This window comes from Arabidopsis thaliana, chromosome 3, assembly GCF_000001735.4.
Source record: "Arabidopsis thaliana chromosome 3, partial sequence".
Lineage (NCBI taxonomy): Eukaryota > Viridiplantae > Streptophyta > Magnoliopsida > Brassicales > Brassicaceae > Arabidopsis > Arabidopsis thaliana.
Window position 1 is genome coordinate 19,788,953 of NC_003074.8, and position 21,607 is coordinate 19,810,559.

The following is a 21,607-nucleotide window of genomic DNA, read 5'->3' on the forward strand; positions in this document are numbered from 1 at the left end:
CGATTTCAATCCGTATCTTTTGTTTTGCTAGGTTAGGCCCGTATTATATCTACCAAAACTAAGGTTGTTTGATCTGGTTTTAGTTCAGCTTGGGTATGGATTGGTTTGTCCCGATGTTTTAATGGCTTTCTAAGAAACCAATTTTGTGTTCTTATCTTACATACATTGAAATAACAAAAATGAATTGAATATTACAAAAATCAAATAATCAAACACACAAAACACATCTGTTTGGTTCAACTCCAATATATCTATACCAAATGGTCATCGTCGCTTCGAATGATAACGTTATGTTCGGGCACCGACCACGAAGACGATCGACTAGAGTTCAAAGCCACGGTATTACAATCAGAGAGAGTATCTTGCAAACTCAGCAACAAATGCGAAGTGCTAAAACTCATGGTGGGTCTAGACTTAGGCACAACCGGTACATCAGCCTCACCAATCAGCATTTGCACCACTGACCTCATAGTGGGCCTAAATGCTGGATCCGGATGCGAACAAGCCAAGCCCACAACCAAGACCCGCCACATCTCACCTTCATCAAACTTACCTTCAAGCCTAGAATCAGCAGCTGCAGAAACTTTCCCTTCTTTATACAAACCCCACACCCATTCTACTAAATTCGGATTCACCCCAACATTATGTCTTTGCACATTTAAGTCCTTCTCAATCGGTCTTCTTCCACTAACCACTTCCAAAACCACCGCTCCGTAACTAAACACATCCGTCTTCTCCGAAGCACGACCCGTCAGAAGATACTCCGGCGCTAAATATCCCATCGTCCCGGCGGCAACAGTTGCTTCCGGCGACTTATCATGCTCAATCTGTCTCGCCAATCCGAAATCTCCAAGCTTGGCATTAAAACTCTCATCTAACATTATATTACTACTCTTAACATCTCTATGAATCACCTGATTCTCACACTCTCTATGTAAATAAGCTAAAGCAGATGCAACACCAAGCAAGATCTTTTTCCGATGATCCCACGGTAACGTGAATCGTGACTCAAACAAAGCTTTATCAAGCGAACCATTAGGCATTAGATCGTAGACTAACAAAATCTCACCTTTCTCGTGACACCATCCTTGTAATCTCACGAGGTTTCTGTGTCTTAAGCTTCCGATTATTGATAGTTCAGATAAAAACTCGTTCTTTTTGTCTTGTGAGCTATGGCTGCATCGTTTGACGGCGACGATGTCTCCGGTCTCCGGTAATATTCCTCTGTATACGACTCCGAAGGCTCCATGTCCGATGATACGACTCTCGTTGAAGTTCTTTGTGCCGGCTTTGAGTTCTTTATAGCTGAACTCTTTCGGAGCTTTGATGATTTCAGATGCGAATGAATCAGATCTCTCGACACGTTTGAACTTTTTGGAGTAAACCCAGAATAAAGCTCCGGCGAATAGTGCTAAGAAGAAAGCTCCGGCGGTTACTACTCCGGCGATTGTTCCGGGATTCTCTTTGCAGAAACGGCTGTGGCAAGACGACGACGACGAAGTTTTTAATTGAGTGTTGCTTGAGATCGGAATCGCTGAAGACGACGGTTGTGACGCCAACGGCGGCGGAGATTTCACCGAATTAGCTTTCGGATTCATCAAATTAGCCCGAGGAGGAGGTGACCCGGATCCGGATCCGAGACTCGACCCGAATGATGAACTGAAGCTCCACCATTCGATACTGTGAATCTCTGTACTTCCCTGAGTTGACCCGGAGAATCCAACGAACATGAAATCGTTCACGTATCGATCTAAATCGAGAGGGAAAGACAAAATTGGAACTTTCGGTTTCAGATTTGAGTAAGAGACTGATACGTTGAAGACCCGAGTCAATCCGTCGTATTCGATCCATGAATTGATGGTGTTGCCGCTCTTGAGATCGATGTTTACGGTGCCAAGATCACCGGAAACAGAGGAAACTACGCCATTTACGTCGAATCCAACATGGTTACTGTTAATGTCCTTGAAATCTACATCCATTAAAGTATCGAATTCGACGGCGACAAATTTTGAACCGGAACCGTTTGGACCGGTTAGACCAAGAGAGCCACCAGCGATGCCGATTGAGTTTGCGTCGGGAGAGATGACGAAAGCGAGACCACCGCCGATGGAAGAAGGGTTGACATTGGTTATAGAGAAGGAGAAAAAAGAAGAGAAGCTTGTCGGAAAGTGAGTTCCAGGTTGTCGGAATCTGATTGGGTTAGAGTATAAGACTTTTCCGGCGCCGGAATTAGGTACAGAGAGGTCACGTGTGAGGCCAACGATTCCATTGCTTAAACGTGCATCACCGAGGAGTTTGAGGTTGCTTATGGCTAGCGTGGAGAAATCAAACTGTGTCGTCGTAGCTCCATTGAAGAAACAGAGCAAGATTGAAATGAAGAAGGAGAGAAAGAGAGACATTAATGATCAGTTGAAGAAATGTTTTTTCAGAGAAGGGCCATTGGAGAAGAAGAAGAAAGAATCTTAATTTGAGAGATTGAGAAAGAGAGATTTGATGAAAGTCACGGGTAGTGTATTGGGGCAATACTTTGCTTGGAGTAAAGTAAAGCAGAGGAAGAGACAAAGAATAATATGGAGAGAGCAAAAGAGAATCCAAAGCGACAACGAATGAAGTCAGACAAGTGGATAGAGAGATGTGTAACGCCACGTGGGTTTTTCCAACGGCTATATGTCTTTTTGTCTGAAAGTTTTTTTTTTCTATGGAGAAAATGTTATGATGTATCGAAGTGACTTTTGTTGTTCTGATTTTCTCACGTCTAACAAATAACTACATGCATGTAACGGTCGTAGCACTTATCATCTTTCTTTATTTATTCTTGTCGTGGTCGTGGTCGTTGGTTGAAAGGTAAAAGACGCACCAGAAAAAAGTATCCAAAACTTTTTGGCTAATTGTCGTACCAAGAACATTAACACAAATCATCGTCACTGGATTCTCTAGAGTTTCCAAGACATCAATTAGGGGTGAGAATAAAACCTCATCAAATCAAATTATGGATGGGATGGGGTTCGAATTAAAACTGATGTTAACCAAACAAAACTGAATTTCTTCTAAGTGAACTATACCAAGTTTTATTTTAACTAAAACGGTAATAACTCGTCTGTTTTTTTTCTTTTTCTTTTCGACCGGTAATAACTCGTCTTCTAGAATCAAATCACATTAAAGAAAATACATTTATGTCATGTACACTGAACCAAAACCAATTCCATATTTGGATAATTTGATTTAAGGCCTGCTTTCACAAAAATAATCCAAAAAAAAACTTGAATGCTAGGCCTATTATGAAGAAAACTACTTTAGTTTCTAAGCTGAAAGGCCGTTACTTCATTGGTCATCAATTGATACATAATGGGCTTGAAAGTGGGCCTGAATTGGTCTATGACGTCAACCCACGTGATCTATGCGTGTATCTTGATTATTAAAAAACCCGAAACCGAAATAACCAACCCGACCCATCTGATCACCATCCGTTAAAATCTTTCTTACGAGAATCTTCACCGTTGATTGCAATGACTTTTTAAAAGCTTCCGAGTCAAAGCTTTGATAATCATAATATGTTGCGAGAAACAAGTAGTTGCATCATAATAACCCCTTTTGATTCGGTAAGCCATTAGAGACCTCAGAAGAAGAGAAGTTTTTGATTCTTCGTCGAGACTTTACTCGATTTTGCATCGAAGAAGAGAGGAAGAAGAAGAAGAAAAAGTGAAAAATTTCTGGGTTTCGATTTTGGGTGAGAGATAACAAACCCTAGGTGTTGTGTAAATCGTGATCACATATATGCTTTTTGAGTCGACGATTAGAGAAGACGAAGAAGAGTAGCAAGCAAACACTATGATGAACACTTCTAATGGAATGATATCAGCGCCATCTTCGTCGTCTTCACCGGCGGCGAATCCTCAGTCGCCGGGAATTAAGACTTATTTCAAGACGCCTGAAGGGAAGTATAAGCTTCACTACGAGAAAACGCATTCCTCTGGTCTCCTTCATTACGCACATGGCAAAACTGTTACTCAGGTAAAGATCAAATTTTTATATTTGGGTTTAATAGTTTGATTCGTCATTAGGATTTCTAATCATTCAAATCGGCAATTTCAGAGAATTAGTATCGATGGTTAAATTTTTGTTAGTGAAATTTTGCATTTTGATGCACTAGTTGGTTAGCTGATCAATCGATTTGAATAGCATTGCTTTCCAATGATGGAATTTGGAAATTTTCGTTTTCAGGTAACTATAGCTCAGCTTAAGGAAAGAGCTGCTCCTTCGACTCCAACTGGTACTTCGTCGGGTTATAGTGCTAGTAGCGGGTTTCGTTCAGCAACAGCGAGGTTGCTAGGAACTGGAAATGGGAGCCGTGCGCTTAGTTTTGTTGGAGGTAATGGTGGCGGTAAAAGTGTGAGTACAAGTTCAAGAATTAGTGGCTCCTTCGCTGCTTCTAATTCTAATACTTCGATGACAAATACGAATTTTGATGGGAAAGGAACTTACTTGGTCTTCAATGTGAGTGATGCTATTTTTATCTGTGACTTGAACTCACAAGAAAAGGTAATTTCTTCTTTTCTTTGTTTTCCTTTTAGTGATTTGGCTGTAATGTTCTGTTTTTTGTTTTGTTTTGGAAGTAATGGTTTAGGAAACTTCTTTGATGTAGGATCCAGTAAAGTCTATCCATTTCAGTAATTCAAACCCTATGTGTCATGCTTTTGATCCGGATGCTAAGGATGGGCATGACTTACTTATTGGGCTGAATTCTGGGGATGGTAATGTAGAAATTTGAGCTTACCGTTTTCACCGCTGATCTAGATGCCTTGTCTCATGGATTTATTTTGTTATGATGTGTTATTGTAGTGTACACAGTATCACTGAGACAGCAGTTACAGGACGTCTCTAAGAAGCTAGTTGGTGCTCTGCATTATAACAAGGACGGTTCTGTGAATAACAGGCAAGAGTTTATCTTTTTCCGTGTATCTTTAATTTTCCTTCCATCTTTTTCCTTTACTATTATTTGTTAGTGAAACTTGAAGAATTGATTCCACTGGTTCAAGTGATTCCGCTTTCATGTCTTGGATTGAGCTAGTGAAACTTGAAGAATTGATTCCACTGGTTCACAATACTTCACATTTACTTTGTCTAAGGATCTCTATGTGTTCTTCGTTTGTGCTTGTGCTAGTATTTATGTCAGCGTAACAAATTTATATAAGTTTCTGTCATTGTAATAGATTGTGTTCTAGGAAACTCTCAGTGACAGTAGATTAGTTAAATTATAACAGAACAGTATGTTTCCTTAGAGGAGTTCGTTTTTAAGTAGGTTAAGTTGAAACATGAATCAATTTTGGCGTCATGACTCTTGCCTTCTCTAAGTTTAAAATAAAGTTTGTTGCTTTGTAACAGTCGTTGCACTAGTATTTCTTGGGTGCCTGGAGGTGATGGAGCATTTGTCGTTGCTCATGCCGATGGCAATTTGTATGTGTATGAGAAGGCAAGCTCAGATATCAGAATTTGTTTTCTTGCATATGACTTTTAAGTTGCCTGATTTTGTCTAATCCCTGATCCTGATTAATTTAACTTAATAGAACAAAGATGGTGCCACTGAATCAACATTTCCTGCTATAAGAGATCCTACACAATTTTCAGTTGACAAGGCAAAATATAGCAAGGTATGTGAGTATGCAACCATTTCAATTGATCCTTATATAGGTGCGGGAAGCACATGGTACATGCATATCCTCTACTAGTATCATCATTTGCTAGTGGTTATAAGAAATTATTGTATTACATACTTTCTTTTCTATCTTTGAGCATATTTTGATGTACTATTGTTTATTCATATGAGTATTCATGCAGAGTAATCCTGTTGCGAGATGGCATATATGTCAAGGTTCAATTAACAGCATTGCATTCTCAAATGATGGGGCACACTTGGCAACTGTTGGAAGAGATGGTAAGATGCGTCTATTATGTCGTGTGTTCTTTTTCTTTCTCTATGTATTTCTTTACTAAGCAGTAAACTTTTTTACCATTCACAGGCTATCTTCGCATTTTTGACTTCTTAACCCAGAAGCTAGTATGTGGTGGAAAAAGTTATTATGGTGCTCTGCTGTGCTGTTCTTGGAGGTGATGGGTTATAATTCCTTTGGCAACTTTTCTTATAATTGAATTTACAAAAGTTGTCTTAAATAGATACCAGTGTTGTGAGCATATCACCCCCGTATGATACTGTTTATTGACATTGTGATTGTATTGACACTGACAGTATGGATGGAAAGTACATTTTGACTGGAGGTGAAGATGATTTAGTTCAAGTGTGGAGTATGGAGGATCGGAAAGTTGTGGCGTGGGGTGAGGGACATAATTCGTGGGTAAGGTTCTTGATGTCAATAAGATTTCTTTTATTTAACTTACACAGCACTTGACTCATGTCGGAATGGTTGCTCTCAGGTAAGTGGAGTAGCGTTTGATTCCAATTGGTCGTCACCAAACTCGGATGGGTCAGGAGAGCATGTCATGTACCGTTTTGGATCAGTTGGTCAGGTATTTCTTCATACCTTGACCCATTTTGCTGGTAGTCCTTTGCATTACCAAAGAACTGAAATGTGTTTAAACTACGGGAGTTGTGCGTAGCGTATCTATATTGCTTGATTGGCTTTATCATTCAACCAGTGATCTCATTTTCTTATCATTTTAATGATGAGGAAAAGGAAAAAGACAATATTTTATAGGAGATAGGTTCTTAGGATGATCAGAAAATAAGGGGAAATCGTAGTAGTGTAGTTTCATATGGTCTGATAAAGATTCGTTAGCATATCAAATTGTAGATAACGATTTTGTTGGTCTGCTAGTTAGAAACTTTGTTAGAAAGTGAAGTGTTTCGTAGTATGAAGCAGCCTTAATTAGGATGCTAATGAGATCATTTCCACAAACATGTTTTCTGAAAGTCTTCTTTTTGAGAACTTAATTTGCTATTAAAAACCATAGACTCCTACGATTTCAGTCTCTTGATTCTCCTATATATGATCTGCAAGTGTCTTGCCTCATACACACTGCTGCTTTCTTCTGCTGAATCCCCAGGACACACAGTTACTTCTCTGGGACCTTGAGATGGACGAGATCGTAGTTCCACTTAGGCGAGCTCCAGGAGGATCTCCAACTTACAGCACAGGAAGCTCAGCTCACTGGGACAATGTCATACCAATGGGAACTCTTCAACCGGCTCCTTGCAAACGCGATGTTCCAAAGCTGTCACCGATCATAGCACACCGAGTTCACACAGAGCCCCTCTCTGGCTTGATGTTCACACAAGAATCAGTCGTTACGGCTTGTCGAGAAGGCCATATAAAGATCTGGACACGGCCCAGTGAATCAGAAACCCAAACTAACAGCTCAGAAGCAAATCCTACAACTGCCCTCTTGAGCACAAGCTTCACGAAAGACAACAAAGCTTCACTGAGCAGCAAGATCATCAGTGGCTCTACTTTCAAGCAATGACAGAGAGATGCTACTTGTCTGAAAATCAATCAGGTGCTATTATTTAGTCATGTTTCTCCTTCTAAAGTGAAAGAAAATCTTTAAAGAAAAGCCCTGTGAATAAAATTCGACTGGGTTTTGTTTTTGTTTTTAATATTTTAAAAGAAGGATCAAAATCTGAATTCTGACTGTAAATTGGAGGCTGACAAATTAAGTTTGTGAGAGGGGGGGGGGGCATAGAAGAGAAAATATGGGAGAATTTTCGGATGTAATTATAAGAAAGAAAACAAAATCTGTTTACATAATAAGAGTCTCATCATCCAATAATGCAACTTTTGTGCTTCAGAATAAGAATGACACTCTTTATTTTCCCAAATAAACGATTCCTGCTCTATTTATTTTATTTGGTTTCTCAAACTTAATATTCTTTTCATCAAGGATATGTTATGTATACTACACAACACCAAAAGAAACAAAGAGTTTAGTTGTTGATCGATCTTCCAAAAGATAGTCTTTAACAAATGTCACAGTAAAAATCAGCGAACCCATATTCCAAAGTCACATTGCAATATGATTTTGTCTGAGAGGCATATTTTCTTATTTGTTTAGTTACAAACTAGTAATTTTATGTTTACCTTGTACTCTGCGTAGCTTTACACGAGATTGTTTTAACAATTATAGACATTCTAGTCAATGATATTCGAGTCCACTGTTAACCCGGTCAGTGTATGTAGAAAGAAGAACCGTGACACGACCGACAAGAGATAAAATCAAGGGAATTATTTGGCATATTCATAATTCATTGCTTTGTCCATTCCTCTCTCTTAAATCTTAATCATACCTTTTTTTTTTCTTATAACGTGGCGACATTAATGATACTATTACTTTTACTTACTTAGATACTTGACAATTACCGTAAAAACATCATCTAGTATATACTTTGTCGCTGTCTCACGTGTATATGCGTCAGAAAAAACCTTATTATGTGTGGTTAAAATGGGAGGATTTGCTTATTGAGAGAAAAAATGATTCTAAAAGGACCATTCGAGAATCTCTAGTTTCTTACTACATCCTTAAGTGAAATTTGTATGAGTTTACTTCTCTCCAATTTAAACATTTGATGTGGTGTAGGCACCACTCGAGATTCAAGACAGCTGGAACAAAGCCGATAAATGTTAGAAATATTCTTTCCAATAATTTTATTTTACACACACGAAAATGGAATCGGATGGCGTTGATATCTTGAAGCGTCGGTGGATTGGATTCACTCTCCGAACCCTAAACTATACTCTTTAATGAGCATGTACATTCTAATAAATCGCTTGATATTATTATTAGGACATAAATGTGAATATACAATTATTGGTCCATTTCTCGACTGGTTATTAAATCCTTTACATGCAGGTTGAAAATCTCTACTTTTAAGTTTTTTTGTTTGTGTATACAAAATTGTAAAACAGACATCAATTATTTCTTAGGATTAGTCTTAATTAGTAATTTTTACGGTCTTAAAATATATAATTAGGAAAACTAATTCGATTATAAAATTATTGGTCCATTGGGATTTGTAAAAAAACACTTTACCGTATCTTATCATATCAAACTTGTTGATTACTCAACGCAGGCTTCGGAACTAACCACGTGTCATGATGACGTCATCACTTCTCTAACTCTCTTCCTCCGTTCCTCGTCCCTTCGCAGTTGTCACTTTATTATTACTTCACTTGAGCTTCTCTCAAGATCACAGATCTCTCGTTCCTTCTGCTCCCAACTCTCTACCCAGATTCCACCTTTACCTTACGAAACCCTAATCCCCAAAATCAGCTTAAAGTTTCAATCTTTGTTGAGAAGAAGAGAGTTCGTCGTCTTAGTATGTAGCTAGATCTCAAGGAAAATACGAATGGTTCGATCAATTGGGTAGACAACAAAAAAATGGATCTTTTGATGATACAGAGACGTGAATCGAGAAGGGTCTGGTTAGGTGTACAAAATTCAATAGTTCTCCTCGTGGGTGGCAACCATACCTCCTCCAGGTTTTGCACTCGCTAAATCTCTCTTCTTCTTCTGCCTAGAAATCTTCTCTTGAAATCAAACTCTTCAGTTCTTGTTTTAACTACTATGGGCTTTGAGGTGTTGAAGCTGAAATTGATGCCTAGTTCATTCCGTCGGCGCGTCATCTTACGCGCCCTCGTGATCGTCTGCGCTTTCTCTGTTGTATCTGTTTTGCGAAACCTCGCCGGAGCTTACGAAGGAGAGACTATTAATAATACTCAGCCGTGTAAGGTTGATGAATGCGCCGTGAATTTCGCGTTTCTAGGTCCGTTTCTTTTCTCAGGTAACGGATTGTTGTTCTCCAATAGATTCTTGAAACCTGTTTGGAACTATTTGGAATCTGACAAATGTAAGGACAACATTTATTTGACTACTCAAGTTGTCAGAGAGCTTACTGGTATGAATCTGCTGAGTAATGATTCAAAAGCTCTCTGTATTGGTCGGAGATCGGTTTCAGCTGTTCTTGCGATGAATCGACAAGGGATCTCTGATGTTAGTGTGGCTTATATGCCACCTGTTTTCGCTTTCAAGCATAGGAAGTTCACAAGTGAGCTACATTATGAGGATGCTTCTTTTGGTTTTGTGTTTTCTATGGATCTTGAGTCAGTTGCTGTCCCTGCTTCACTTGTTTATGAGATCGAGCGTATACTTAAGCCCGGTGGAACTGGGGCTATGCTTGTCGGTACTACTAGTGGGTCTGACTCTAACGAGTTGGTTAGATCCGTTTCGCCTGTTTCTTCATTGCTGAAGAACTCAAGTGTTGTTCATGTTGCTTCATTGGGTAAACAGGTTTTGGTTGTATTCAAAAGAGATGGAGAAGATAGTTTCCGCTTGGATCAAACTCATCATGACTTTCCTGCTGATTGCTCGTCTGTTCTCAACAACCGGCCATACATTGGATTATTGGAGCCTCTTCTGGATGAAAAACGTTCGGATTTCGAGAGACGGATTCATTACTTGCCTGAGTTCATTGATCTCTCTTCTAGGAAGAGGCTGGTTTATATTGATATCGGGGCAGTGGATCATGTGAAAGCAAGATCGAACTGGTTCTTCCCATCGTACCCGATTGATAGGAAAGCTTTTAATAGCTACTTTGTGCATCACAACACATCTATCTTGACTTCTTATGTCAAAAGCCCTGGTGTAACCTTCATCTATCATCCAGGACTCGCAGCAACTAAAACTACAATAGCCAATACCGGAGATCACGAAGAACCTTTTGTGGAAGATGATAGCTTTGATTTTCTAGCATGGTTCAAGGAAACTGCTAGCTTCGCTGATTTTGTGGTTCTGAAGATGAACACAAGCGATACTGAGCTGAAGTTTCTCTCAGAGCTGATAAAGACAGGAGCTATCTGCTCAGTTGATGAACTGTTTCTTCACTGCACAGGCTACAGCGACTGCACCGGTATCATTAAAAGCCTCAGAAACAGTGGCGTCTTTGTCCATCAATGGTGGGAAGACTAATAAGCTTAACAAATGAAGCTTTATAAACTAAAACTATGTTGTTTGGTAAGTTGGTGTTGTTTTGTTTTCCAATCTTTGCTCATGTATAGAGCAAAGCCACAGAAGTTTGCTCCAGCGACCCAGCACTTCTGTGGTTCTACCTAAATAAGCTGTCGTCGTTATGAACTTTGTTTTGTGTGTTTGTTCAATGAAGTTTGCTATGTTGTGTGTTTCTACTGGTTTTCATGCTCTGTTTCACAAACGCTTATAGTACCAAAGTAGCCTGACGATTTACCAAAATACTGGACCACAACCATGCAGGCATGCCAACAAAATATTAGATGATGTTTTATGGTAATTTATCAAATAGTATCATTTATGTTGTCACGTCTTAAAAAAAAGTATGATTAAGAGAGGAGTGGACAAAGCAATGAATTTGCCAAAAATCTCTTGAAGTACCTATTCCCATTCACCCACAGGACCTACTTCACGACTCGCCTTGTATGTATTCACCCTTATGATCTTTCTCTAAAAAGTATGAGTTATCTGATGGTTTGGTGTTCAGACTGTGGATGGATCATCTTCTGATCTGATGATGCATCTGTTTTCACTGCCACAGGATACACATGTGTCTCACTTACCTCGACCAAATCTGCCTCTGATAGAGAGGAGAAATCAAATTCAGTTCCACAAGCCTGCTTGAATCTCTCTGCCCAACCTTTTGGAAAACTAAGTTGAGTGGATGGGGAAACAGATCCTCCTTTGTCACAATAAAGTCACAGCCTTGGCCTTTGATCAGATCATATTGTAACACATATCCTGCCACTGGCAAGATTAGCCTTCCCAGTTTTCTTTGCGGACCAGTAGTAAATGCTTTATCTAGACGGTTTTGGTTGTTAATAAAAATGAAGAACTTTTTGAGACTTTAACCAATCAAATAGCATAAACGAGGGATGATTTGATACGAGGAGTGTGTGACATTTGTCACTTCATCCCTCGTGTCTACTATCCGATTGGCTATACTCTCTAAAAGTGCTGCTGCTGGTACTGCAAAAGTTGTTCACTTCATTAACAACGAAGACCGCTAGACAAAGTAGCATGATGATTTACAAAACACTTGGAAGTAAAACCCGGAATTTAAGTGTCATTTGGCATATGTAAGTTAGTAACTTGAGTTCTAATGCCTGCATATATACCGATACCACAAACAAGAACATTGGGAAGCAGTCTTTATATAAAAACAGGAGAAGAGTAACGTAGCAAGGCTCACTAGTTCCTGTCGTTGTTGTTCACTGTTATCTCCAAAAGCCTATCCACCGGTTGTCTACAGATGGGGCAGAGGTTTGTCTGAAACCTCAAAAGCTTTGCACAACCGCTACACATACACTACGAATCACAAAAACAAATATCAAAGTTAGCTATCAATCAAGAAAAAAGCCGTCTTCTTTCTCAAACTCTCTCTTAAGGATATTTATCTGCTTACCATGTGCCTGCAAGGGAGAACAGTGGTATCCCGTGGCTCAGATAAGCAGATGACGCATTCTTTTCCTCTTTCATTCGCATCTTCTCCATTATCATCAACTGTATTACCAATCCCATAAATCTCTTGAAGAACATACCTATTCCCATTCACCCACAGGATCTGCTTCACCACTCTCGCCTTGTACTCACCCTTATGATCTTTCTCTAAAACCACATGAGTTATCTGTCTGTTTGGTGTCCCAGACTCAGGATGATCATCTTCTGATACTACCTCTGCTTTCACTGCCACATGATACACATCTGTCTCGTTTGCCTCAACCAAATCTGCCTCTGACATATCTGAGAAATCAATCCCTGTCCCACAAGCCTGCTTGAATCTCTGTTCCAGACCTTTTGCAAAACTAACTTGAGTGGATGGAAAAAGATCCTCCTTTGTCGCAATAAGGTTACAGTCTTTGCCTTCTTTAGCAAAGAACATTACAGTGATGCTGTTGAATCAAAAACCATAAGAACTGAGCATCGATCAAACCTTCAACATCTAGCAATCACACAGTGAAAAGATGTCGAGCTGTATAAAACATTGATCATTACCTTCCAGGAACAGAGGCGTCAAAAGTGAAGGAGAGCAAAAACTTGCCAGGGTTCTGTTCATCAGGCTCAAGTCTCAAAGTTTCTTTCTTCAGATTGATGTCGTTCCTTATAGTCACTGCTTCCTGATGCTCTACGTATTGCACTGGAGACGCCATCTCTCCATACGGATACCTAGCACAATCTTGGTACGGCGACGGATAATTGCCTTGGTACTGAGCATTAGGGTTTGGATACGGCGGCGAAGTACGGTCCCGATGATTTTCCGGGCGGCTTCCACCGCTTATGACATTGCCCATGATCCAACTTTGCGAAATTGAAATTGCAAATCGATTACAAAAAGATGAAAGAGAGTGGGAGGAAGATGATCAGAAAAGCAGGTCAACTAACTTTGTGGGCTAAGATACAGGGCCACACGTATCGGCCCATATAAAATACCAGTTTTACCCTATATTTATTTCAACTCAAAACGATTACTTGCGCTCGAAGATTCTGTTGATCTCCTCTCTCCGCTGATAGCTCCATCTTTCTCTAAAGCTTCTCTCTTGTGTTACAGGTTCGATAATAAACAAGGTCGGATTTACCTGATCAAACGTTTGTAATGTGGGACAAACGTCGGAGGGGAGACACAACTTTTCAGGCATGTCCATTTCCTCCAAAATTTCCAGCACGGTGGCTCTGGCCAGAAGACTTACGAGAAGGTGTGTTTTGTCCTCTCACTCACAGGTGAAATAATTTACCAGCACAACAAGTTTTTCTCCTTCTTCTTTTTGTTTCCCACACAGATGCAACGGGTTCAGGAAGGTCTCGTCTACGGTTAATGAACAGAGGAAGCTTCGGGAGACGTGTATTAGATGGGGTGAATATGCCTTTTCTTGTACATTATGCGATGTTGTTTGCCAAATCTTTGAATTGTCCGCCAAGCATCTCCAGAGTAAACAACATAAATCGTTCGTAAGCATCCCAGCCTATTGTATCACTACATTCGTCATTTTCTTACTACTGTATGAGGTCCCTTTAGAAACTTTCTCGATATCAAATCTGATCTACTGGGTTTGTGACACTCAGCTCTTCCCGAGAGGTTCAAAACTCCATCAATTCTTTGAATGGTGCAGTAGTATCATCATTTCTCTTCTTCGCATAACAATTTATTCGATTAGTACTTCTTACAGTAAATGATCAAACATCTAACACATGTTTTACTTTCGTAATTAAAGGATTTGGATGGTAGGCAGTCTCAGAGGCTGAGGCTAGGCCACCAAGAGGCCAATTTTGAGCGGCCACACCTCTTCACGTTCTCATAAAAAATGCAGATTCTGAAGGGTAAGACTCTCAATCCTCAGCCAAGTTCGAGCATTTCCTATATGATTCATAATTGTCAAGTAACAAACGACTAAGTATGTTGAATCTTGAATGTAACAGTTTCTGTGAGCCTTTGAGGCATATGGGGTTAATGGACAATGGCGGTTTCAGAGAGTAACTAAAACTTACTGCTGGTGCACGCTAGGCTTTATCCGCCTGAGATGTATGAAGACATAAAGGAATGGTCTTTTCTAGAAAGATAATGATTGCGTTAAAGCAGAGACATGTGTTTCTCCAAAATCCTGCTTATTCACTGAGCATCTTGAGGAGGACGTAAACAAGACCAAGAACATGGCCCCATGGTGTTGTTATTCTCTAAGGAAACTAACTTTAGTACTAGTATTAATGTAAACACAACGCATAAGAACCTCTTTGATTTCATTGATTATAATTCCAATCACTCGTTTAAAAGCGAAAGAAAAAACAATTACACCGAAGGAAAATTCACAAAAGAGCAAGTGGAAAACACAAATATAAGAAAGGGAAATGAAAACTGCAAGTGACTGATTTAGATTTGTACAGAGAGATCACAACTTCATTTATTCTTGAGAAATCTGGTTTGATGTGTTTAGACGTTGGCAGCACTTCTGAATGATCCAAGAGACTTAGAACCTGAAGCTCTCAGAACGAATTGGTGGTAGAATGCAGCTATCGCAGCTCCAATGAATGGTCCAACCCAAAATATCCACTGTTTGTAATCACCAAAATTTCAAAACATTATTCCCTTGTAAAAATGAAAAATATAGTTGAATGTAATGGAGAAACGTTGAGGTCTTACGTGGTCATCCCATGGCTTGCTCTTGTTGTAGATTACGGCAGCTCCGAAACTCCTTGCCGGGTTAATTCCGGTTCCGGTAATGGGAATGGTAGCCAAATGTACCATGAACACGGCAAATCCGATTGGAAGTGGCGCCAACACCTTTTATTTCATCAAAATTCAAATTTATTAGTATGATTGAAATCAAATGTTGGTTTGGTTTGCTTTGGTTCCGGTTTTGAGTCGGTTAACCATATTGAAGATTAATAGCACTACATATGTGACTCACCGGAACGTGGGAGTCTCTGGCACTACGTTTGGGGTCAGTGGCAGAGAAGACGGTGTAGACAAGAACGAAAGTACCAATGATCTCTGCGGCTAGACCGGTCCCTGTGCTGTAGCCATCGGCTAGAGAGTTGGCTCCACCTCCGTAACGGGTGTAGTAAGAGCTTTGGAAGGCTTTGACAAAACCAACTCCACAAATCGCACCCAAACACTGAGCGATTATGTACAATAGGGCCCTAGGTAACGACACTTTACGTGCCAAGAATAGCCCAAATGTCACCGCTGGGTTAATGTGACCACCTAAGGAAACAAAAAGAGTTGACAATGTTACCAGTACTTGAGAATTAAGGTACAACAAGCAATTAATTAACCGGTTTCAATTCTGGTTAAGACAGGGTTAGTCAGTTGCTTAAAATAATTACTAGGCTTAGATTAGATATATATCATTCGGATAAGAACCGATTTGATCATGACCCTTATTAAATGTTTTATAAACAAATCATTTTCGTCTTTTAAACCTAAGATTTTAAACCGATTAAATAGTAATGTCAACCAAGCAATATTTTTCCTTGCAAAATAATTAATTTCGAATAAACAAACCAAAACCATACCATATAATTTTTACTTGTCTAAATTTTGAGTTTGCAAGTTGTACTTACATAAGTAAAACTTATTCAGCTTATTCGGTTTAATTGTAATTCTAATACTCAAAAAGTGTATAATCTTAATCTAAACCAAACCAAAATCAAGATTAAAGAAGGATCATACCAGAGATACCGGCGGTGCAGTAGACGAGGATGAAGATCATACCACCAAAGGCCCAAGCGATACCGAGGATTCCAACTCCGCCGCAATCTACGCCACCGGCATCAGTATCGGACTGAATCTTGTAACCGATGACTGTCAAAACGGTGATGTATAAGAAGAGGAGAGTGGCTACGAACTCTGCGATAACTGCTCTGTAGAAAGACCACTTCTTTAGCTCCGCTCCATCAATAAACGGAGCTGGTGGCGGATCTTGATAGTCTCTTGTCTGAAATCCTTCTCCGGGAACGGCTTCCACATCCTTTGCCATAGTTAACTTCTTCTTCTTTCAAACAATAGCTTTTTTTTCTTTTGCTTCTCTGTTGGAGTGGTTAGTGAGAAGAACATGTGCTCTGTTTTATAGTGAGAGCTCTCCTTCTTGTTAATTTGTTTGTATACTTTTTTATTGCTTTATCTTTTAAAAAATATTTTTAGTATTTTTGCCAACGTTATATGTTTTTTTGGTTTTTTGTGTATTGAGGTTTTTTTTTGGAATGAAAGTTTGTATTTTCAATGAAAAAATTGGATATAAAAGTATACGAGTGAGTTATGATTATTATTATTATGAGGGAAGTAGCTTTGACAAAATGATTATGAACTAGCTGTCCTGAAATAAATTTTGAACCAATTCTATTTAATGATTGCTTGATATATCAATATCATACATAGTTACTAATACGTAAAGACAAGAACCCTAGTTTAATTTCAGACTTAGAGTTTTTCAATCGTTGAAATTTGAAAAATTCAAATAAGTTAGCCAGTAAATTTCTTTAAAATTTGATTCGAGTTTATTTTAGATCCTAAATTAGAATAGTTTATTCTATTTAACGTTATAGTTTGCACCAAGTCCATGACAAAAAGATTGATCCAAATCTATTGAACATGCGTCTATAAATACATGATAATGATATGGGATTAGCTAGCTTATGATATCATAAAACAAGACTTTATATCCACTCATATAAACTTGCATAGTTTTATCTCTCGTAGCAATAGGAAGTATCAATCAGTGGTGATGGTGGAGAGCTATCAGAACCACAACTTTGAAATAATTTATTAGTTTTTATGTCAATCAAATTTTTATATGTTTTTCTGGTAAATAATGGAGGTTTTTTTTGTTTACTTTAACTTAGCCTCGCCGCCCCCATCACCTAAATGTCATTTTCTTTAGGACCGACCCAATATACTATATCATCAATATGGTGCTCTCTTCTTTTTGTCGTATAATATCATAGCCTGTCGATTTTTCAGATTTAAAAAGCCACAGTTTTTGTATGCCAAATCATTTTAAAATAACTTACGTCCACTTTTTTTTTTTATCGAATCAGCATTTACATTCTTGAAAACACATAACAAAACTCCAAAACCTTATTTTGCTCCAACGAAGCATGGCTAAGTTTCTTCACTCCAAATCCAACTAATCATGCATGGTTATATTCGAGTGTCTCATTGTATATATAGAGAACATTTTTCTTGTTCACCAAAGTCAAAACACTTTGTTTTCAAAATAGATAGATATATGGTCATTCTCTTACATTATAAACATTTTTGTAGTCTAGAAGGTCTAGTTTTCTATCACCAACATATGTTATTAAGTATGTTTGAGGTGTCATAAAACAAAACCCTACTTGAAGATGTTAGAGCCGGAACTCAAAATTATGACACAATATTAAAGAAGCATAAACTATTTCGTTCACAAACTTTCATTTCAAACTTAATTGACGATAAGTAAATTGATTCGTCGTATATCTTATCACACATAACTCAAATTAGCATTTAAGTTGATATTACTAACATAAAGTAACCAAAGCCTAAACGAACCCTTTTTCATAATTGTTGTGTTGGTATATCACTCTCTAAAACCAGGGTGTAAAGTTATGGTGCCGTTTTGTGGGGTGGGTCGAGATTCCACTGAGGTTAAAATCATATGGTCTGTGTTGGCAAAAGGTGACACGTGAATGGGTGGCGCGCGTGACTAACCGACCCGATCCCTCCGACAAACGTATCGTCACCGTCCAATCCATCTCAGCATATAGCCGTTTGTTCGCTCAACCACTCACATAATGCCACGTTTGTTGTCCCCACCAATCATTTGCATTTTCTCTTCATATCCAAAATTTCATATCTTTTGCGAAAATTGCTGACAATTAGACTGAAAACGAAAATATAACAAAACAATAAATCCCAATAAAAATGACAAATTGTGACAACCAAACAAAAGACAGGAGATGCAGTTCCATGGTTATCGTTTTGCCATGTGGCAAACCTTATCGTTTTGGCTACGTTGGTCGGCTACTATTAGACGAATATTCCACGTCAGCCAACTCTTTTTTCTCATGTTTTTCGAAGTGAATTTTAGATAATAAAAGCACAGAAATGTGAATTTTCTGGTTCTGGTTCTGTTGTTAATTGTTATTAGTATGTTTATTTATATATTTTACACTTTCTTCTATTCATAGAAAACTAGTCTTAACCTTATCTAAATATTCTAGACAAATCGAGTTACATATAGTATGACGTCGTTATGCATAAATTTTGTCCTTTTTAGTCACTCCAATTGAAAGAATTAGTCCAGAATGTACTACAGCAAGATCAACAAACATATATTGATTTATCTGTCTTCATAATTAATAATTTAATATGCATTCAAATGATAATCAATTGGATATATACTTTACATGATATTTACAGATCAAAAATTTCTATATTGTAATTTCCGATTACTTAAATGAGTAAAATATAAAAGTCATATGAAGTCCAAATTTTATTGTACCGGAAAGGACAAATAAATTCATATAAAGTCATGTTCTATTGAATCTCTTCTAGTCCTCCATATTTCAAATCTCTTCTAGTCCTCCATACGTATTTGAACTGCGGATATAAAGTATGTTAGTTTTTTATTTCACTATGGTAGATTTTTAAAACGTAATTAAAACAGGTTTAACTATGAGAACATCGTAGATCCGACCAAAATTTATCGCATAGTTTGAAAAAAAAGATAAGATACTACTATTAAGTATATATATTTTATGTTTTGTTTTGTTTAAATAAGGAGGTAGACATTATTAATAGTTGTTTAGCACACGAACAAGAAGTTACTAGTATAATTTCTCAACGTTTATTTTGTTGATGGGGTGCTCGTTGGTCAAATTTAGCGGCCTGACAAGCTCAGTCGACAGTAATGTGCCTTTTTGGGTGTACACTGATGTCTCACCTACAATGTTTTTGGTCGAGTTACGTATAAAAGCTCTTGTCCTAATCAATTTGTCTTGCATACGTTTTTTACAGGAATGCATTCACTTAGTTAATTAGCCTTTCCTTTTAGCCCATCACCCATATGATCTATTTAGTGCATTTTCTTTTTGTTTGATCATCGCTGGCATGGCAACAATAACAAATAAAATCATCGGGATAACTAAACGCTAAAATTCTATGCAACTTGAAAATCTGATTAAAAAAATTAAAGCAAGAGTTATTTTTCATCACCATCGTTTTGTCGTTAAATATGACAGAAAATTTCGTTCTTGACGTATCATTTTCATTTTATTTTCACAATGTCCATTCTATTTTTGTGTTGGACCATTTTTCCATGTGAACGAGTGGTTTCCAAAACAGTATATAAAATTTCTATGATTGATCTTATACAATTCGATTGGATTTTTTTTATTTTTTTTTACCAAACACTAGCCAGCAAGAGAGCCCACAAGGCCCAAGAACCATGAACCGTTGCCAAACTTAGCAAGTGCTCCAAATTACTTTGAGCACTTGGCAGAAGTTACTTGATATCAGGCAAAAACCTTTCTTTTAGTATTTTAGCACAAAGAATCTTCAAGAAATGAAGAGAGACGAGTAATTATGATGAAACAATCATAAATCTTCCTTGCCGTTCAATATGAATGAAATCGTTTTGAGTGTCAAGTTCGATGTTTACATGAATTTGAAGATACACATCTTTCAGTATATTTTTATTTGAGCATATATTAATCAATCAACATACTGGAGGAAAAAATAATCAAGAACTCCAAGACCTTATGTTCATATACTTTAAAACAAACATGAGACAGTTATTTCAGCAAAAGAAAATAATTTCTACTAAGCAAAGAAATTTGTGAAGAATGATAATCTTTTTTCAAAATAAATAGTGTTCAAGTAACCTTCAGAACAAGTGCCAAAGACTATGTATGAAATCAAATGGCCACTATCCATTACATGAGATGCAAAATCCTTACCATTTACCATTAACAGTCATGAAATTTGTATCTAAAGAACTTCACAAAAAGAATGGAATAGATAGTCTCGGTTGTTTGTGCAGTGATCAAAATTGAATCAAAGATCATGAAATTCTCATCTTTTAACCCTCAAAATGCAATACCATTTACACCTATCACCACTAATCAAGTAAACAAGCACATTCCATACATACCAAGTTCCCAAACATTTAGCAAACATACAACAACACCAATGCAGTTTCAGATTCTCATCACCATAATCAAACAAAGAGCTCACCAAAAGCAGAAATTAAACAGTGATGATAGAGAACCATTGGGGTTTTGAAACAGAGAATAATAAGAATCCAAAACTTGAGAGTCATTCTAAGTGAAACATCATAGCAGCTAAGTTCCCAAACAAAAACAAAATATGGTAAAACGAGAAAGATAACAACAGAAGCATTTCAAATTCCCATAAGAAGAAAAAAAAACTCCATTGTTCCTTAATTCTCAGGAATCTCAATCTCACCTTCTTGAATCTCCTGCTGAAGATCCTTAGGGTCTTTCCCATCAACAGTGCATCCCACAGAGACACACGTTCCAAGAATCTCCCTCACAGTCCCACTCAGCTCCTTAGCAATAGATCTAGGCCTCATAATCCTAGCAATCTCAGTCACATCATCGAAAGAGATGTTACCGTTATGCTTAATGTTCTTCACCTTCTTACGGTCTCTCTCTGGCTCCTTCAACGCCTTGATGACGAGAGCTGCAGCAGATGGAACCACGGTTACCTTAGCTTGACGATTCTGAACCGTCAGCTTCACGGTGACACGAAGTCCTTTCCATTCTTTGGCCGTCTCTTTCGCGATGTCTTCTCCGATCTTCTTTGGTGCGAGACCGAGAGGACCGATCTTTGGAGCTAGAGAACTGGCGGCTCCCACTTCTCCTCCGGTTACACGGACGTACACATCGACGATCTGGCTCGGGTCCAACTTCGGCGGCATGGCTCTGTGTTTTGGAGTTTCGCTTGATCAAAAAGTGGCAAACGAAAAGGAGGCAGCTGCGAAATGAGCTTTTAGGGTTTTTTGGAAGATGAGGAACGTATTAAGTGGTCGAGATTAGGGTTTCTTTTGTTCCGATGCTAAATTACTAACTTATCCTTTCATTT

General features: G+C 38.2%; 6 protein-coding genes and 1 pseudogene across 8 annotated transcripts, besides 1 other annotated feature; 2 read left to right on the forward strand and 5 right to left on the reverse strand.

Annotated features, from left to right (window-relative positions):
• Positions 1-85: 85 nt before the first annotated feature.
• On the reverse strand, positions 86-2,743 carry AT3G53380 (Concanavalin A-like lectin protein kinase family protein). The gene has a single exon (NM_115198.4). The coding sequence runs from the start codon at positions 2,397-2,399 to the stop codon at positions 252-254; it is 2,148 nt and encodes a 715-aa protein (NP_190906.1). The 5' UTR covers positions 2,400-2,743; the 3' UTR covers positions 86-251.
• A 770-nt stretch (positions 2,744-3,513) lies between these two features.
• Positions 3,514-7,855, forward strand: AT3G53390 (Transducin/WD40 repeat-like superfamily protein). Its single transcript, NM_115199.3, has 11 exons — positions 3,514-4,011; positions 4,222-4,539; positions 4,643-4,751; positions 4,840-4,933; positions 5,383-5,470; positions 5,565-5,648; positions 5,836-5,932; positions 6,018-6,105; positions 6,245-6,350; positions 6,430-6,522; positions 7,060-7,855. Exons 1-11 carry the CDS (start codon positions 3,829-3,831, stop codon positions 7,474-7,476), a joined length of 1,677 nt encoding a protein of 558 aa, NP_190907.2. The 5' UTR covers positions 3,514-3,828; the 3' UTR covers positions 7,477-7,855.
• A 1,299-nt stretch (positions 7,856-9,154) lies between these two features.
• Positions 9,155-11,184, forward strand: AT3G53400 (peptide upstream protein). The gene has a single exon (NM_115200.4). The coding sequence runs from the start codon at positions 9,574-9,576 to the stop codon at positions 10,972-10,974; it is 1,401 nt and encodes a 466-aa protein (NP_190908.1). The 5' UTR covers positions 9,155-9,573; the 3' UTR covers positions 10,975-11,184.
• Positions 9,388-9,504: a sequence feature (AT3G53400.uORF1).
• Positions 11,185-11,464: 280 nt separating the features above from the next.
• AT3G53403 lies at positions 11,465-11,790 on the reverse strand (annotated as a pseudogene). The gene has a single exon.
• A 208-nt stretch (positions 11,791-11,998) lies between these two features.
• Positions 11,999-13,376, reverse strand: LUL2 (RING/U-box superfamily protein). The gene is made up of 3 exons (NM_115201.4): positions 13,027-13,376; positions 12,437-12,923; positions 11,999-12,339 (listed from the first exon to the last, which is right to left on the reverse strand). The coding sequence occupies exons 1-3, from the start codon at positions 13,320-13,322 to the stop codon at positions 12,223-12,225; spliced, it is 900 nt and encodes a 299-aa protein (NP_190909.1). The 5' UTR covers positions 13,323-13,376; the 3' UTR covers positions 11,999-12,222.
• A 1,144-nt stretch (positions 13,377-14,520) lies between these two features.
• Positions 14,521-16,778, reverse strand: PIP2A (plasma membrane intrinsic protein 2A). Of its 2 annotated transcripts, NM_001035774.1 has the most exons (5): positions 16,196-16,711; positions 15,432-15,727; positions 15,164-15,304; positions 14,754-15,073; positions 14,705-14,709 (listed from the first exon to the last, which is right to left on the reverse strand). In NM_001035774.1, exons 1-4 carry the CDS (start codon positions 16,500-16,502, stop codon positions 14,954-14,956), a joined length of 864 nt encoding a protein of 287 aa, NP_001030851.1. In that variant the 5' UTR covers positions 16,503-16,711; the 3' UTR covers positions 14,705-14,709; positions 14,754-14,953. The 2 variants fall into 2 exon arrangements, with proteins under 2 accessions (NP_190910.1, NP_001030851.1); NM_115202.3 differs by having other exon boundaries at positions 14,521-15,073; positions 16,196-16,778.
• A 3,582-nt stretch (positions 16,779-20,360) lies between these two features.
• On the reverse strand, positions 20,361-21,568 carry AT3G53430 (Ribosomal protein L11 family protein). The gene has a single exon (NM_115203.3). It carries the CDS (start codon positions 21,441-21,443, stop codon positions 20,943-20,945), a length of 501 nt encoding a protein of 166 aa, NP_190911.1. The 5' UTR covers positions 21,444-21,568; the 3' UTR covers positions 20,361-20,942.
• Positions 21,569-21,607: the final 39 nt, after the last annotated feature.